General features: G+C 41.7%; 2 protein-coding genes across 7 annotated transcripts; both read right to left on the bottom strand.

The window, feature by feature from the left end:
• Window positions 1-109: 109 nt before the first annotated feature.
• LOC112220787 (zinc finger protein 629) lies at window positions 110-4271 on the bottom strand. 6 transcript variants are annotated; one of them, XM_024382683.2, is made up of 5 exons: window positions 4045-4271; window positions 3294-3468; window positions 2954-3193; window positions 1248-1706; window positions 110-1173 (listed from the first exon to the last, which is right to left on the bottom strand). In XM_024382683.2, exons 4-5 carry the CDS (start codon window positions 1561-1563, stop codon window positions 242-244), a joined length of 1248 nt encoding a protein of 415 aa, XP_024238451.1. In that variant the 5' UTR covers window positions 1564-1706; window positions 2954-3193; window positions 3294-3468; window positions 4045-4271; the 3' UTR covers window positions 110-241. The 6 variants fall into 6 exon arrangements, with proteins under 6 accessions (XP_024238451.1, XP_024238453.1, XP_024238454.1 ...); XM_024382685.2 differs by having other exon boundaries at window positions 3397-3468; XM_024382686.2 differs by having other exon boundaries at window positions 3294-3463.
• Window positions 4272-4685: 414 nt separating this feature from the next.
• Window positions 4686-6583, bottom strand: LOC112220788 (macrophage migration inhibitory factor). Its single transcript, XM_024382689.2, has 3 exons — window positions 6372-6583; window positions 5062-5231; window positions 4686-4985 (listed from the first exon to the last, which is right to left on the bottom strand). The coding sequence occupies exons 1-3, from the start codon at window positions 6477-6479 to the stop codon at window positions 4919-4921; spliced, it is 345 nt and encodes a 114-aa protein (XP_024238457.1). The 5' UTR covers window positions 6480-6583; the 3' UTR covers window positions 4686-4918.
• Between the last annotated feature and the right edge of the window lie 12735 nt (window positions 6584-19318).

The following is a 19318-nucleotide window of genomic DNA, read 5'->3' as shown; positions in this document are numbered from 1 at the left end:
TATCTATGGGCCGTTCTGGGTCAGACATGGCTACTTTACTTTTAATATACCTGTTTTTGTATGTAACAGTTAATGACACGTTTGACAAATCATTTAAGGATAAGAATCATTTCTTCATTAAGGGTTTTATTCCTCTCAACATGAAATGCATCAGTAACTACAAATACATTGAACATAGTACACGTGTGCTGTTATTTTCTTCACTCAGATTTTCTAAATCAACCAGCTTCATCTCAAAGTTCTACCTTGCTGCATGAATCTGTTCATGTCTTTTCAGGTCTGCTCTAGAATAGAATCTATTCCCACAGTTCGTGCAGTGGTAAGGCCTCTCTGTTGAGTGAATGACCCTGTGTTTCTTCAAGCCACTCTGAAGGCTGAAGCTCTTCCCACATTGAGAGCAGCTGTGCGGTTTCTCTCCTGTGTGATACTGCTGGTGGGACTTCAGGTTGCACAGGTAGACAAAGCTCTTACCGCACTGAGAGCAGCTGAATGGCCTCTCCCCTGTGTGGCACTGCATGTGTACCCTGAGGTGGCACATGTACACAAAGCCCTTACCACACTGGGAGCAGGTGAAGGCCTTTTTCCCTGTGTGGTGGTACTTCTGGTGGTCTTTCAGGTTTCGTAGCTGAGGGAAGCTCTTTTCACAGTGTGGGCAGCTGTAGGGTTTGACCCCAGGCTGTGCCATTGTGTTGTTGCTGAGACCATAGGGACTGGAGTCCAGGGCTCCCACAGCACACTCTGTTGCCTGGGTGGGTATACCTGACCCTGGGAGTACGTGCTGCTTCTCCCTGGTCCATGGTGTTGGTTCTGGAGGTAGCGGTGGTGGCTCCCTGGCCCATGGTGCTGGAGGTAGAGGCTCTCTGGTCCATGGTGCTGGAAGTTGAGGCTGAGGCTCACTGGTCCATGCCCCAGCATGGGCACTCAATCTCTCCAGACGACTCAGGCTCATTATGGTAGTATCTGTGGATGTGACCATCTGGGATACTAGATCCCCCCAGTCATTGGGCTCCTGTTTGATGTGGACCACATGGGCTTCCCTCTCTTCCATCCTTTCAGAGACACAGGAAGAGCTGGACATGTCCGTTTCCTGTGGACCCTCTCTCTCTGGGAGAGTGTTGGGTCCCTCTGACTGGAACATCTCCTCCTGTTTGATAACACAACCTTCCTCTGCTCCTGAGGATGGGAAAAAAACAAGTAAGAGATCCTATATCAGGGGTGTGTGTGTGCGTGCATCTCTCCTCACTTACCTGACAGAGCCTCTCCTTTCTCAGTGTCTCCAGTACAACTGCAACTCACACACATCCCCATCGGCTCTCTCGCTTCCCTCTTCTTTCTCTGCTCTTTCTCTTCAACTTCCCTCTTCCTCTCCTCCTCTCTGTCCCTCCATTTCTGCTCCCACTGCTGCAGCTTCATCCTCAAGATGTCCACTTCCTGCTTGCTCCGTGTCACTTCCTCCAGGAAGCCTTCCTTCACCAGCCGAGTGATCTCATGCATGGCGGTTTTGAGGACTGTTTCCATAACGCCACTGAGTTGGTACTGGAAGGTGAGGATGGCTTCTGACATAGCTGCAACAGCATCAGCTGAACACTGGAAAATAAACCCCACTTCCCTTCCAAACGTCACAGTTGCCTTGCCTCCCAGTGAGTTCAACAAGCTGGGAAACTGGCACGTAGCTTCCAGATTACACCAGTACCCAGGGAGTACACCTGGAAACAGGGACAAACTGTCAAATACATGATGATAAGGGTGACCCTGCAGTGTGGACTGTCATCTTGCCAGAGAAACAGGGAATATCAGCGACGAATAGCCATTCAGGCCAGCAAAATAGCTATCTGGAAATTGTTGTAATTGTTAGTTATTACTCTTTCATGTAGACCAAAAGTACTACCAGAGATACTGGCGTTAGGTACTTAACTAGCTAGATGGCTGAATTTTGTCCAGCTTGCCTTGCTAGCATTAGCTAATGTTGAACTAATTTAGCTAGCTAGCTACATAGCTATAACACAGGGGTATAACGATAGCATCTTAATTTGACTCGAAGAAAAATAATCTTATTACTTGCCAAACGTTGTCAATCGACTAGTCAGAAACGTTCAATCTCTCATACCAGTGCCACAAATTGTGAATTTTGTCCAGCTTGCCTTGCTAGCATTAGCTAATGTTGAACTAACTTGGCTAGCTAGCTACATAGCTATAACACAGGGGTATAACGGTAGCGTCTTAATTTGACTCGAAGGAAAATGATTTTATTACTTGCCAAACGTTGTCAATCTGCTAGCCGGAAACGTTCAATCTCTCATCCCAGTGCCACAAATGGTGTAATATTTGCGGACTGTATTCAAAGTAGCAGCTAGCTCGTGTTTACATTGGTTTCCACTAGTTACCACAGCCACAAATTTCAAATGGCCGTATCGTAAAAATGTATGAAAACAAAAATGAGCTTTGGTCTTTGTTTAAGGTTAGGATTAGCCATACATTTAGCTGTGTTTTTAGGGTTAGGTTTAAAAATCACATTTTAAGAAGATAAATTGTAGAAATGGGACATGCCGTCAAGAGGATCATCATGCTTAGGTGATTGCGCAGAACTGATTGCAGAAAAAATGGGAGACATGACACTATATCCATCATATATTATGTCTTTGTTCTAAAATTATCATTATCAACTCGTGTTGACGCACAACATAGGGCAATAAAACAAATAGCTACACCATTTTTTTATTGGATGCAGCATCTATAATCAATAGATGACCTATTATCTAGATTGTTCCATGAAAGTTAATTCCCTCGAGTTCATATTTCAATGAACTACCTATGCTGAAGAGCTATGAGAGACAGAGACTCTCTCACTCTATTGACTCTGATTGAACCCTAGACAGTATAAAACATGCCTTTACTGTAGCAAAGACCTTCTAGATTCTCAACATAGAATTGAAATAGAGATTCTCAGACTCACCTTAGCTGGTACTTCCATAGCCTTGGACAGTTCTTCCGTGGCTTCAGATAGAGGTTCTACTATTTATTGTAACATTAGAGCAAAGGTAATTTGTGTGCAGTTTTGCTATGTCATTCATTGACCAGACGTCTTCAGTTCTTCTTTCATTTCTTGGCATGATAAGCCTCAATGAAAACTTTGAACATTGTCTTGTCCCACACCAAGTTTTGCACCACCATTTCAAAGAAGTTCATGTAGATCCTGAAACAGAGAGATGGATCAGCTTGGGTCAGTGTGTGTGTGTGTGTGTGTGTGTGTGTGTGTGTGTGTGTGAGAAAGAGAGTGCGAGCGAGAGGCTGACTTCTGTAGAGTGAATGTGTTGGTTCTGTACAGGGGGGAAATTCCAAGGTGTTTGTTGAGCAGTCCACAGAGTAGTGTGGAGTACTGCAGGTTCTGATCCTCACTTATAGCTCCAATACTGTGGAGGGAGCAGTATGTACAGGGGGCGGTCTTTCGCCCGAATGTCATCAGCTGATCTAGCACGATGGGAGCAACAAAGAACTGCAATATAACAACAATATAACCATAGAATTACATATTAGTAATTTAATATAATTGTGAGTATAACCCTGCAATGTTGTATTATAATGTCATTTCTCTATATGTTTCCAAGTTAACTCTGCCATTTTTTCCCCATGGCTTTGGCCAGTTCTTCTGTTGCTTCTGAAAGAAGTGCCACTGGGACAGCAGTCTTGGCTATATTTGTGTTCACCAAGAAAATAGGAATGGATGGTTACTTCAATTTTACTCCTTAAAGCAGGAAATGTAGCTTTACACTGCTACACTTAAAACAGTTTTGATTATGTGTGCATGTGAGTGGGGTGTGGCCTCAGTCACAGCATTTTTCTCAAATGTCCCTCAATTCTAAGAGCTGGCGTTGGTCCTACATTGTTTTAGGTACAGATTATAGCTATATATTTTAGTTCCATTTAGTTTATTAATCCCTATTACATGTTTGTGAGTTATGGAAAAGTTGAGAGACAGTATGCAACCCTGTACTTGAAATGGGTTCTTTACAGTAACAATTATTGCCAATGGATTTTGAAACTCACCTCAGGTCCTGGTTTTCCCATAGCTTAGGACAGTTCCACCGTAGCTTCAGATAGAAGTGCAGCTGGTACGGAAGCTTTGCCATAATTTGTGTTCACCATGAAAACCGGTATGGTTGTAAGTTTACTTGAAGCAAGACGTATTGGTCCCACTGAGGTATACGATTGGTCTTCAGCACAGGCGGTTGACCTTCACAATGATACTCGACGATAGACAACTGTGGCCATTAGAATTGCGTGTGGCTGCTGAAGTTATTTTTATCCACCAATGGCAACATACTTCCTACCACAAGAGCGGGAGTTATGCGTGTAATATCAGTACTAGCTTCTCAATTCAGAACAGTATCCAATGTATTTTGATACCTATCTATTGACTCTGATTGAACCCTAGAACAGATGCATGGCATCACAGATATGACAAAACGTGTCAAAAGTAAATTCCCAGCTAGCGGTCTTCGCCTGTTCATGGTTGTTTGTATAGTGCACTTGGAGTGTGAATACACCAATCTTTACCTAGCAATTGAACACAATAGATTGTCTGTGTGAGGTCAAATTAGACTGCTTTATGGCATGTTCTCAATTAATGGCAGTGAAAAGCATCCGGTCTGTAAAAAATGTCAAAAACACGGGGAAAACAGAACAAGTTGTGATTAAGGGGAATCACTTTATTGTAGTATCAAAGCCAAGGGTCCAGTGCAAATCAAGGGTCTGTTATAAAGCAAGGGTCCATTTTAAGTGCATTTATCAATAACGCTCTACATCAGCCCAGCAACAAGGCATCTCTGCTCATCTCTCCATAGCCTACTCTAGTGCTATAATACCATTAAGGTGTAGGGGAAAGGAGGGTTCAGCTCCCATTGAAATTTAGATCCCTTGCTCAACCAAAAGTAGAGTTGTTCCAGGCCACGTTCGCTGCCTCCATGTCAAAGAAGTTCACGTAAATCCTGAGACACAAGAGGAGTGTTAGTGTATGAACGTTTCATGTGGATTTTACTCTGTGTGTGTGTGTGTGTCCATTACCTGTCAGGGGAGATGCCCAGGTGTTTGTTGAGCAGTCCACACAGTAGTTTAGAGTACTGTTTCTGAGCTCCTTCAATCTTCCCAATGCTGTGAAGGGAGCAGAGGGCACAAGGGTCTCCTTTCCCCCCAAACATCATCAACTGGTCTGGGACGATGTGCACAGCAAGGTACTGAGAGAGAGAGCGAGACACAGAGAGAAAACAGAGCGTACAATGAGTGGGAGCTGGAACAATCATGTGAAAAATCACGTGATTACAGCACGATAAAAATTCCAACCATGGCAGTGAAATTGCACAAGTAAACCTTTAGTAAATAAGAACTAGTTGTTTGATTTACAGTATTCCTGTCCTGGACCTATTACAAGTACAGTGAGTAAGACATTTAAAACGTGTTAACCCTCGCAGGGCTGCCGGCCCAGACGGCATCCCTAGCCGCATCCTCAGAGCATGCGCAGACCAGCTGGCTCGTGTGTTTACGGACATATTCAATCTTGGCCTCCAGGACACCAATAGCACATGATGTCACAGGAAGGCCAAAAAGATCATCAAGGACAACAACCACCCGAGCCACTGCCTGTTCACCCCGCTATCATCCAGAAGGCGAGGTCAGTACAGGTGAATCAAAGATGGGACGAGAGACTGAAAAACAGCTTCTATCTCAAGGCCATCAGACTGTTAAACAGCCATCACTAACACAGAGAGGCTGCTGCCAACATACAGACTTGAAATCATTGGCCACTTTAATAAATGGATCACTAGTCACTTTAATAATGCCACTTTATTAATGTTTACATATCTTAGATCACTCATCTCAACTGTATATACTGGATTGTATACCATCTATTGCATCTTAGCCTATGCCTCTGTCATTGCTCATCCATATATTTATATTTATGTATTCTTATTCCATTCCTTTACTTACATTTGTGTGTATTCGGTAGTTATTGTGGAATTGTTAGATTAGATATTGCTATGATATTAGATATTGCATGTTAGATATTGCTGCACTGTCGGAACTAGATGCACAAGCATTTCGCTACACTCGCAATTAGATCTGCTAACCATGTACGTGACCAATAACATTTGATTTGACCTGCAGCACGAATCTCGTGTTCCATTTTAGGAAGAAGATCTGCGCATGGCCGATTTTATAACAGTTTTGTATTGGGATGCCAAATGGGTCTCAACTGCAACAAAGGTTCCCTACAATTTAATCTCACCGCAGAAAAACGCATCAGCATCAAATTAACGAAAATTAGCTATCTACAACAGGGGCTGGGGGCTTTGCTGTGCCAACTTTGGAAGACTCACCTGCACAGGTTTGCCCATCGCTTTGGCCAGTTCATGTGTTGCCTCAGACAACAGAGCAGGAGGAATGTCACTCTTAGCCACATTAGTATTCACCAAAAACATAGGCATGATGATTGCTTCGCTACGTTCTCTCTGTCGCAGGGAAATAACCGTGATCAACACAGCTCTGGAGCAAGATTGGGTGCAGCTTCTTCTTCTGTAAGTTTGTATTTACTGACTACAACAACAAAATGTGTGCCGCCACCTATTGGGCGGGGTGAAAACTGAGAAACTTTAAGGAAGGGTGAAAACGTACGACCACAGTTTCTAAACCCAGAGGCGCAACATCGCAGGACTTCCAAGAGAAGTCCGTGGTTTGCTGTTCGAGAAGTTAAATATTCTTCCTTGGTTCTTAATTTTCTCCAAGTGTAAAGGCACAACCTAGCAAATGTCTTAAGTAGTTGAACCAGTTATTATGTCAACCTCGTGAAGGTGACAAACGGAAGGCATGCCTTTGATTTGACGGCATGCACAGGCGTAGTTTAGCACGAGACGACAGTTAGACCCGATGACATGTTTCCATGCATGATTGTTTAAAAAAAATAATAATAATAATTGATCGAAAAACAGAAGCATTTTTGTTGATGTACATTTTTACATAATTGCTGTGGGTAAATGCTTTGATAGCCTCTGAGAAGAGGTATTTGATTTCATACAATTGGACCCACTTCAAAGCAAAACATAGGACACTCAATAACTCAGAAAATCAAATACACAACAATAACTTTTGAAAAACACAAGACGTGAAACTCAAGTCAATCAACAAAAAAAACGTTTTAAATCCACATTCTTCACCAGGACTCTGTCCATCCACTACTAATTTTCTCACCTTTTATGTGATATTCTTGATCAGGCTCTGCATCCCGATTGAGGAACAAGGAGATCTGTTGTTGACGAAGAGGAAGGTGATGCAATCATGCTATTAGTGTAATGCAGTAATGATGGTTATGTAATTGGTCCAAACCAAACGTCCTTGCAAACAATGGTGTTTATGTTCAGCAGTTCCCCGATCTATGTGCCTCACAGGGCTTACAAAAAGCTGAGCACATACAATAGGTTTCACTTACCCAATTCCAGTATGCATTCCTTCTCCTAAGCAGGAAATAACCCACATTTCCTGGCCCAGGGAGGAGAGAGAGAATGTCATGGTAGTAGATACAGAGAGTTAAATAAAACATCTTTCTCAAAGGGGCCCTGAGCTTTCTTCAATACAATCTGAAGAAATGTGCTGAAGTCCGAAAGATGTAATGTCAATCAAAAATGATCAAAATGTTTTTGATGTTGCACTGAAGTATGTTTAGATTGCATATATGTTAGTTTTATTGTTGTGTACCATACTCCGGATCAGACTCCAGACGACACAACTTTACATTTAACCGACTGACTCCAAACAAGCATTGGGCTATCCGACAAAATAAAAATGAAGAGAGTAGAGACTGTTCAAAACCACATTTTTTTCTCTCAGGTGTTGAGTAATGACCAAGAACTGCAAGAGAATGATTAGGTAACTATCTAGATACTCTGAAAATCACAGATTTATGCATAACTCGGCTATTCTAGTCCACACGTTACAATATTGTGACTTGCTTTTAGAGTAGTTGGTGAGTGAAGAGAGGCTGTCATTATAGTGCCATATAGAACATTGTCTATGGAGGGATGAGGCCCTCGGTTCATTCTAGGTTAACTGTTGCGAGTTAGGATAGTGCATTAGCAGTTTTCTTGTTATATCAGGCACAGAAAGTCAGTCAATTAGCCTTTATCAACTAACATTTTTTTAGATAGCTAAATTAGTTTATCGGCCAATTATATAATCTTGACATCATGGTTGAATTACCGTCCTGGGGTTAGTCTGCTATCACATTAAAAACTGCAAAAAAAAAAAATCTGGTCTAATTGCAAAATTAGTAAAATTGCAGGAAATAAGCTGTAAAACAACCAATTTTCCTCTCCGCCCCAAGGTAAAATTAGGAGAATTGCACAAAATTAACTTGACGTAAAAAATGCATCTCCGCTATCAAGGAGGGCACTAAAATGTTTTGCAACGCATTCCTGAAGTCATGCTACCTATCGCACCGCAAAAGCATGCTGGACAATGTGACTTTCATGAGTTTGGAGTTGATATGCAGGTCTCAGGTTTGGGACAATGACAAGATTCTTGTCTGTTTCACATTCATTCATTCTTACCACAGTCGTTAAAAGGGAAATAGGAATATGCCCAAACCTTGTAGACCTCTATTGGCCAAATAACTTACCTCTGTAATAACACCTTGCTGTGTGGGCCATTTTGTGTAAAGATGCATCTGTTTTTTTATTATAATTAGTGACAGTGTTATTGACTCTGAGAGAGGCAAGAATAATATATCACAGGTTCCTCCTGGGCCCATGCAGGCAGTGAGAGAAGGCTCCTCAAGCGCTGTGGAGACAGTGAATGATGTAAGATCAGTTAAACATTATTGTACTATACTACAAGTATGCTGCTGGTTGTATTTCCCTAATTGCGGTAAGGTAAAGTAAATCTTCTGTTCTCACTCAGAACTGGTGTATGTGTGTGTGTGTGACAGAGAGAGACACTGAGAATTGGTGTTATTGTTTCTGAGAGGAGAAGAAGTAATACCTTCTGTCGCTTTCAGAATCATTCAGGATCCTTGTACACAGTGGGAGAAGGCACCGCAAGCACTGTGTTGACGGAACGATGTAACAGCAGTTAATCATTGTTTTCTGACTATACAATGCAAAATGGACAGGATCAAACTTAAGTTTTAAAAACATTCACATAAGGGGTCTAATAAGTTGAATCAAGGCCCTTAATCTGTGCTCTTTTTCTCAGGCTGATGTACACTACTACCCCTCCACAAAGCCACGGGTCGACAACGACCAACACCAGCTGCTGAACAGCATCATGACCTCCTTGAATGCCACAGTGTCGAAATGACATTACGAAACCGAAAGAACTGTTGATGGTGGTAACCAAGCTATTAACGGGGGTAGAAGAACAGCTTGACGCTGTCATGGAGCTTAACTTGGATAGCAGGTTTTCTTTAGACAGATTTCAGGGACCTGATAATATTAGATTTTGGACAGGCTTTTACAGCTATGGGGCACTGAAAACCTTCTACACATATGTTAGTCTGAAGCCTCCAACTTGGTCTACTGGTGATCTAAAAACTGTCAGGAGGACAAATCAGAGGATTCACTGAAGTGTGGGGAAAACGCTGTTTCCCCCGAGTTGATGAGATGTTTCTGACTCTTGTTGAATCGAAGCAGGGATCACAGCAAACCAATAACTCTATGATAGGTTTGGAATAAGCAATACCCAAGTTACCAGGATATTTGTCACCTGGGTAAACTTCATGAACAGTGTTTTAAGTAGCATATACATTTGGATGTCAAAGGGTAAAGTTTGCAAACACATAGCCCTCAGGTCTTTTAAAAGCTATATAAGGATGCGAGAGTGCTAATTGAGTGTACATAAATAGCCCTGGAGAGACCCTCATACTTTCAGGTTCAAACAGCCACATAATCAAACTATGAAAGGCTGCAATACAATGGAAGGTCTCATTGGTATAAGTCCAAACAGTATACCCACATTAATCTCTGACCTGTTCGAGGGTAGCATGTCAGACAACCAAATAGTGTTTGAAAGTGGGCTGGTAAGAAAAATTGAGGCAAATGATGTCATCATGGCAGATAGAGGGTTCAGTGTGAGGGAGGCGCTGGCAAAGCAGAACATTTGCCTTGTGATATCTCATTTTCTGCGCCCCAGTGGCAAAATGGGCATACCAGAGTTGGTAGAGTCCGTGGCCATTGCAAGGGTACGCAGTTTAATGGGCAGGCTTAAGCGGTGGCATATACTTGGAAGGAAAGTCCCACTCACTTACTGGAAGCACATCATCTTTCAACTGTGTGCTCTGCTAATACTATTCTGGACTCCTTTTGTAGACTGAAGGTGTGGTGTGCATGATTTCCCATCATTCAGTACTATAGTCTCTGGCATGTCTGGATATACCCCTACCCATGGTAGCTATAACCAAACACAATGATTTCACATCTCTAAGGTCTCCCATGCAATCTTGATAATCAATATTTTGCTGCGAACAGTTTAATTCATCATTGTTGTTGGAGAGACAGTAACCTGGTGGTAGATGAGGGGATCAAAACCTTACTTAAATGCAGGATCTCCCCGGCTATTGTAGGATAGGTTACAGATACATGCATCTATTCTGCTCAGATAGGGTTAACTGTTTTCACAAAGCTGTGATATTGCTTGTGAAGATGTCAAATGTAACATTTGGATATTGACTGAAACATTCTGTACACTATATACATTTATACAGTACCAGTTAAAAGTTTGGACACACCAACTCATTCCAGGGTTTTTATTTTTACTACTTTCTACATTGTAGAATAATAGTGAATACATCAAAACTATGAAATAACACATATAGAATCATGTAGTAACCCCCAAAAAAGTGTTCAACCAATCAAAATATATTTTATATTTGAGATTCTTCAAAATAGCTACCCTTTGCCTTGACAGCTTTGCACACTCTTGGCATTCTCGCTACCAGCTTAACCTGGAATGCTTTTCCAACAGTTTTGAAGGAGTTCCCACATATGCTGAGCACTTGTTGGCTGCTTTTCCTTCACTTTGCGGTCCTACTCATCCCAAATCATTTCAATTGGGTTGAGGTCGGGTGATTGTGGAGAACAGGTCATCTGATGCAGCACTCCATCACTCTCCTTCTTGGTCAAAAATCCCTTACACAGCCTAAAGGCAGAATCTTGTGGTAGCCATGCTGGTTAAGTGTGCCTTGAATTTTAAATAAATCACTGACAGTGTCACCAGCAAAGCACCCCCACAGCATGCTTCACGGTGGGAACCACACATGCTGAGATCATCCGTTCACCTACTCTGCATTTCACAAAGACACTGCAGTTGGAACCAAAAATCTCACATTTGGACTCGTCAGACTAAAGAACAGATTTCCACCGGTCTAATGTCCATTGTTAGTGTTTCTTGGCCCAAGAAAGTCTCTTCTTCTTATTGATGTCCTTTAGTAGTGGTTTCTTTGCAGAAATTCAACCATGAAGGCCTGATTCCCGCAATATCCTCTGAACAGTTGATGTTGAGATGTGTCTGTTACTTGAACTCTGTGAAGCATTTATTTGGGATGCAATTTCTGAGGATGGTAACTCTCATGTACTTATCCTCTGCAGCAGAGATAACTGGGTCTTCCTTTCCTGTGGCGGTCCTCATGAGAGCCAGTTTCATCAAAGCGCATGATGGTTTTTGGGACTGCACTTGAAGACTCTTTCAAAGTTCCTGACATCTTCCGTATTGACTGCCCTTCATGTCTGAAAGTAATGATGGACTGTCATTTCTCTTTGCTTATTTGAGCTGTTCTTACCATAATATGAACTTGGTCTTTTACCAAATAGGGCTATCTTTTGTACAACCGCTACCTTGTCACAACACAACTGATTGGCTCAAACACATTAAGAAGGAAAGAAATTCCACAAATTAAGTTTTAACAAGGCACACCTGTTAATTGAAATGCATTCCAGGTGACTACCTCGTGAAGCTGGTTGAGAGAATGCCAAGAGTGTTCAATATTACTATACTATACTTTACTGTATAGGAAAATCACTGACACAGGTCAGGACACTTACCTATTCTTACAGATCTAAGAATTTTGTATTGGCCTTTCTGGAGGGCTGGTGCTCTCTGCTCCTGGGAACAGCAGCTTGGGGGTGCAGGTTTGATGCCGGTGCTGATTGGATCCAGAAGGCCAAACAGAAATCCAGCCACATGACTGCACTTCTCACCTGCCCCAGCCACACAGGTACAGTGGGTCCTTTTGAATTTGACAGAATGTACCCCCCTATCGATCGCAGAATGCAACACGTTGTTTACATTATGATGTAAAAGTAAAATAAGGCCTATCTTCATACTGTACTGTTTTTGGTACGACCTTCAAAAGAAACAGGTAAACAGCAACCACTAGTGGCTGTTCAGGCTACAGCACATCTGCTCTGTACTGGGCCTTGGTTACGGAATGTAGGAAATAAATGGGACATTGAAGGTCCAATCAAAGAGCCAGAATCTATTGTATTTGTGTGTTGGGCTGGAGTTGATTGGAATATTCAATCACATAATGTGCTAACGTTTTGTTTACAGTTAGATAGGCTACGCCTGATTGGAGCTAGTTGAGGAATGCTCACCTCCATTCTCTTGTTTTTTTTTAAAGGAACCTCAGTCCTGCTTTAAACTTACTCTTGAAAGTTGTAATCGTAGAATGCACAAGGTGCAATTTCGAAATTGGGTAGTGCATCATCAGTTCCTCTTGTCATGTTAGTGATTGCATACCTTAGAGAGCTATTTATATCTTGTCAGAAATGCCCCGATCAACTAGCCTATGTTCGCTAACTTTTTATTTATTTAGGTTTTTTAACCCATAGATATTGTTGTAATTTTTTTATCACTCAAATATCACATGAATACACATTAGACATGGCCAAATGTATAGAATTGCAATAAAATTTGCTTTAAAACTTTTCTCCACCAACAAGAGGGGAATGAACAGTTTGTGTCATGAACAGTGCTTGTGCCCATAGATGTAGACATGGTGTGTGCTTGCGCACAAGATGGGCGCGGGATGTTCCCCAATGCTTGAAGAGGGGCCAGAGTGAAAATTTGGGAACCCCTGGCGTAGATCACAAATTTTGCCCATTCTAATGTTCAATCGAACAGTAACTGAATGCCTCGATGCCCATCTGCCTGCTGTAGGATCGAAACATTTTTGTGATAATAATAAATAAAAAATATTGGTTCCTTTTGCGTCATGCTGATGGCATAGTCAGGATTTGGCTTAAACACCAGGCTGTTCTAGAGGCAAAGGGGGTCCAACATGGCACTAGATGGGTGTACCGAATAAACTTGTATACCTGTATGTATACAAAACATTGACATAGACTGACCAGGTGAATTCAGGTGAAAGCTATGATATTGATGTAATTTGTTAAATCCACTTAAATCAGTGTCGATGAAGGGGAGGATACAGATTAAAGGATTTTTAAGCCTTGAGACAATTGAGACATGGATTTTGTATGTGTGCCATTCAGAGGGTGATTGGGCAAGACAAAATATTTCAGTGCCTTTTAAGAGGGTATGGTAGTAGTAGATGCCAGGCGCACCAGTTTGTGTCGAGAACTGCAACGCTGCTGGGTTTTTCACCCTCAACAGTTTCCAGTGTGTATCAAGAATGGTCAACCACCTAAAGCACATCCAGACAATTTGACACAACTGTGGGAAGCATTGGAGTCAACATATGCCATAGTATTTCTGGCCTTCGACACCTTGTAGAGTCTAGACCTCGACAAATTGAATCTGTTCTGAGGGCAAAAGGGGGTGTAAACTCAATATTAGGAAGGTGTTATTAATGTTTGGTATACTCAGTGTATATCTTCTATTTATAAACTGGGTGGTTTGAGCCCTGAATGCTGATTGCCTGACAGCCGTGGTATAGCAGACTGTATACTACAGTTATGACAAAACATTTATTTTTACTGCTCTTATTACATTGGTAACCAGTTTATGATAGCAATAAGGCATCTCGGGTTTGTGGTATATGGCCAATATACCACAGCAAAGGGCTGTACCAAGGCACTCTGCATTGCATTGTGCCTAAGAACAGCTCTTAGCCGTGGTATATTGGCCATATACCACACCCCCCCATGCCTTATTGCTTAAATGTCTTATATCCGCCTTGATAGAATGGAGTTGAGTGTTCCTCAGCTAGATCAGAGCAGGACGTATTTCGATTTCTTCCTGGTCTGAATGTCCTACCTACAGTTGAAGTCAGAAGTTTGCATACACCTTAGCCAAATACATTTAAACTCAGTTTTTCACAACTCCTGACATTTAATTCTAGTAAAAATTCCCTCTTTTAGGTCAGTTAGGATCACCACTTTATTTTAAGAATGTGAAATGTCAGAATAATAATAGAGAGAATGATTTATTTCAGCTTTTATTTCTTTCATCACATTCCCAGTGGGTCAGAAGTTTACATACACTCAATTAGTATTTGCTAGCATTGCCTTTAAATTGTTTAACTTGGGTCAAACGTTTCGGGTAGCCTTCCACAAGCTTCCCACAATAAGTTGGGTGTCACGGGTTACTAGGAGTGGAAGGTAGGAGTCAGGCGCAGAGAGTTCAATGATTCATAATAATTTAATTCTCCGGAGAAAACGGTCACGCCAAACACAGGGCGCATACACACTGACCAACCCAAAACACAGGGCAAACGATCCAGAGAACAAAACACATCCACAATCGACAGAGAACACAACATAATCCCGCACAAACCTAGGTGGGCCGAACAGGCTTAAATAGACCAAAATCAAGAAACACAAAAGGAACAGGTGCAACTAATAAGACTAAACAAACAGAAAAGGAAAAAGGGATCGGTGGCGGCTAGTAGATCGGCGACGACGACCGCCGAGCACCGCCCGAACAGGCAGGGGAGCTACCTTCGGTTGGAGTCGTGACATTGGGTGAATTTTGGCCCATTCCTTCTGACAGAGCTGGTGTAACTGAGTCAGTTTTGTAGGCCTCCTTGCTCACACATGCTTTTTCAGTTCTGCCCACAAAATTGTCTATAGGATTGAGGTCAGGGCTTTGTGATGGCCACTCCAAAACCTTGACTTTGTTGTCCTTAAGCCATTTTGCAACAACTTTGGAAGTATGCTTGGGGTCATTGTCCATTTGGAAGACCCATTTGCGACCAAGCTTTAACTTCCTGACTGATGTCTTGAGATGTTGCTTCAATATATCCAGAGAATTGTCCTTTCTCATGATGCCATCTGTTTTGTGAAGCGCACAAATGCCTCCTGCAGCAAAGCACCCCCACAACATGATACTGCCACCACTGTGCTTCACGGTTGGGATGGTGTTCTTCGGCTTGCAATCCCCCCCTTTTTCCTCTAAACATAACGATGGTCATTATGGCCAAACAGTTCTATTTTTGTTTCATCAGACCAGAGTACATTTCTCCAAAAAGTACGATGTTTGTCTCCATGTGCAGCTGCAAACCGTAGTCTGGCTTTTTTATGGCGGTTTTGGAGCAGTGGCTTCTTCCTTCCTGAGCGGCCTTTCAGGTTATGTCGATATAGGACTCGTTTTACTGTGGATATAGATACTTTTGTACCAGTTTCCTCCAGGATCTTGACATGGTCCTTTGCTGTTGTTCTGGGATTGATTTGCACTTTTCGCACCAAAGTACATTCATCTCTAGGAGACAGAACGCGTCTCCTTCCTGAGCGGTGTTGGATTTGACATTTTAAACATTGAGATATTAAAGACATGACAGATCAGACGCATGGTATATATTAAGGGGTGAAAGAGACTAGGTCTCTGTAGAAAGACCGATAGCTGTGGAATGTGTTGGATGACAAGAGGAGAGCAACGTGTTGATACAGGGGAGACAGATGGACATCTGTGGATTAGATGAAGGAAGGGTTGAGGTCAGGAGGAGAGGACAGATTCTCATCTGCAAGTAATAAAGGTTTGGTATCCTGTTACCCTCTTTATTCTCTTCCTGTGAAACCATAATATGTAACCATTGGAGAGAAGGATGAGGGTCTTAAGTGGGATATATATATATATATACAGTGGGGCAAAAAAGTATTTAGTCAGCCACCAATTGTGCAAGTTCTCCCACTTAAAAAGATGAGAGGCCTGTAATTTTCATCATAGGTACACTTCAACTATAAAAATGAGAAAAGAAATCCAGAAAATCACATTGTGTCACACCCTGACCATAGTTTACTTTGTATATTTCTATGTTTTGGTTGGTCAGGGTGTGAGCTGAGTGGGCATTCTATGTTTCATTGTCTAGTTTGTCTATTTCTATGTCTGGCCTGATATGGTTCTCAATCAGAGGCAGGTGTTAGTCATTGTCTCTGATTGGGAACCATATTTAGGTAGCCTGGGTTTCACTGTGTGTTTGTGGGTGATTGTTCCTGTCTCTGAGTTTTCACCAGATAGGGCTGTTTCGGTTTTCGTTACGTTTCCACGTTTGTTGTTTTTTTTTGTAGTTTTTGTATTGATTCGTGTTTTACGTTTATTGATTAAACATGGATCGCAATCTACACGTCGCATTTTGGTCCGACTCTCCTTCACCAAAAGAGAACCGTTACACATTGTAGGATTTTTAATGAATTTATTTGCAAATTATGGTGGAAAATAAGTATTTGGTCAATAACAAAAGTTTATCTCAATACTTTGTTATATACCCTTTGTTGGCAATGACAGAGGTCAAACGTTTTCTGTAAGTCTTCACAAGGTTTTCACACACTGTTGCAGGTATTTTGGTCCATTCCTCCATGCAGATCTCCTCTAGAGCAGTGATGTTTTGGGGCTGTTGCTGGGCAACACGGACTTTCAACTCCCTCCAAAGATTTTCTATGGGGTTGAGATCTGGAGACTGGCTAGGCCACTCCAGGACCTTGAAATGCTTCTTACGAAGCCACTCATTCGTTGCCCGGGCGGTGTGTTTGGGATCATTGTCATGCTGAAAGACCCAGCCACGTTTCATCTTCAATGCCCTTGCTTATGGAAGGAGGTTTTCACTCAAAATCTCACGATACATGGCCCCATTCATTCTTTCCTTTACACGGATTCTTTGTCCTCCAAACACGACGAGTTGAATTTTTACCAAAAAGTTATATTTTGGTTTCATCTGACCATATGACATTCTCCCAATATTCTTCTGGATCATCCAAATGCTCTCTAGCAAACTTCAGACGGGCCCGGACATGTACTGGCTTAAGCAGGGGTACACGTCTGGCACTGCAGGATTTGAGTACCTGGCGGCGTAGTGTGTAACTGATGGTAGGCTTTGTTACTTTGGTCCCAGCTCTCTGCAGGCCATTCACTAGGTCCCCCCGTGTGGTTCTGGGATTTTTGCTCACCGTTCTTGTGATCATTTTGACCCCACGGGGTGAGATCTTGTGTGGAGCCCCAGATCGAGGGAGATTATCAGTGGTCTTGTATGTCTTCCATTTCCTAATAATTGCTCCCACAGTTGATTTCTTCAAACCAAGCTGCTTACCTATTGCAGATTCAGTCTTCCCAGCCTGGTGCAGGTCTACAATTTTGTTTCTGGTGTCCGTTGACAGCTCTTTGGTCTTGGCCATAGTGGAGTTTGGAGTGTGACTGTTTGAGGTTGTGGACAGGTGTCTTTTATACTGATAACAAGTTCAAACAGGTGCCATTAATACAGGTAACGAGTGTAGGACAGAGGAGCCTTTTAAAGAAGTTACAGGTCTGTGAGAACCAGAAATCTTGCTTGTTTGTAGGTGACCAAATACTTATTTTCCACCATAATTTGCAAATAAATTCATTAAAAATCCTACAATGTGATTTTCTGGATTTTGTTTGTCATTTGTCTGTCATAGTTGAAGTGTACCTATGATGAAAATTACAGGCCTCTCATCTTTTTAAGTGGGAGAACTTGCACAATTGGTGGCTGACTAAATACTTTTTTGCCCCACTGTATATCTGAATAGGACAAATGTTGTGTTGTCCGAATACAGCTGTACAGAACCTTTGGGAATAATTAAACTTGGTTAAAGCTTCTCCAGTGTCTGTGAGTTATTTACTTTGAAAAATAAGAACCTAACAGCGGTATGACGGCTGCGTGGTCCCATGGTGTTTATACTTGCATACTATTGTTTGTACAGATGAACGTGGTATCTTCAGGCGTTTGGAAATTGCTCCCAAGGATGAACCAGACTTGTGGAGGTCTATAATGTTTTTTTCTGAGGTCTTGACTGATTTCTTTAGATTTTCCCATGATGTCAAGCAAAGAGGCACTGAGTTTGAAGGAAGGCCTTGAAATACATCCACAGGTACACCTCTAAATGACTCAAATTAAGTCAATTAGCCAATCAGAAGCTTCTAAAGCCATGACATCCTTTTCGGTCTGTTTAAAGGCACAGTCAACTTAGTGTATGTGAACTTCTGACCCACTGGAATTGTGATATAGTGAATTATAGGTGAAATAATATGTATGTAAACAATTGTTGGAAAAATGACTTGTCATCCACAAAATAGATGTCCTAACCAACTTGCCAAAACGATAGTTTGTTAACAAGAAATTTGTGGAGTGGTTGAAAAATAGGTTTTAATGACTCTAACCTAAGTGTATGTAAACTTCCGACTTCAACTGTACCCTGAAAGTTTGAAACGGTACAGTATACAGTGGTTTTAAATTAAGCTACAAATTTGTAGAGCCCTCCTGTAGTATTGAGGCAAATTATATTTTATATCTTGCTCTCTGTTAAGTTGAAATGGCGCTTCTTCAAGAATTAAAACAAATACGGTAAAGAAAAAAATATACATTTCCAACATCATAACCCCTAACTTTACACCTTTTCCCACCAACTGCACACATTTGACTGCCTTCTGCAAATAATGCCTATCTCGAATAATAAACATTCTATACTGTATCCCATGTAGATCATGCTCCTCTGGATCCCGCTGAGTGTATTCTCTACCAGCAAGGTTGAGTGGATGTCTCTATGACACTTATTAGGCCTGCTACCACTCTGTACATTGTCTTGACTAGGACTAAAGAAGCACTTGTAACAGAGATGCTTCATCCAACTGATCCTAGATCTGAGGTTCAGGGCAACTCCTCCCCCAATTATCTCATCACCACCACTCAAAATTCCCAGCGAAACACAGGTCGAACTTGTCTGTTTTCAACATGAATTAAAACTGTTATCAGGTTTCTTTTGACAAACTAGGTTTTTAATAATATATATATACACACACTAATTTAATATATATATATATACACTATTTAAAAAAGTTATCTATTTGTATTATGTTAAATGTTCCAATG

The sequence above is a fragment of the Oncorhynchus tshawytscha genome, linkage group LG21 (assembly GCF_018296145.1).
Source record: "Oncorhynchus tshawytscha isolate Ot180627B linkage group LG21, Otsh_v2.0, whole genome shotgun sequence".
NCBI lineage: Eukaryota > Metazoa > Chordata > Actinopteri > Salmoniformes > Salmonidae > Oncorhynchus > Oncorhynchus tshawytscha.
Note: the sequence above shows the minus strand (reverse complement) of the source record. Positions and strands in the feature narration are given on the sequence as shown.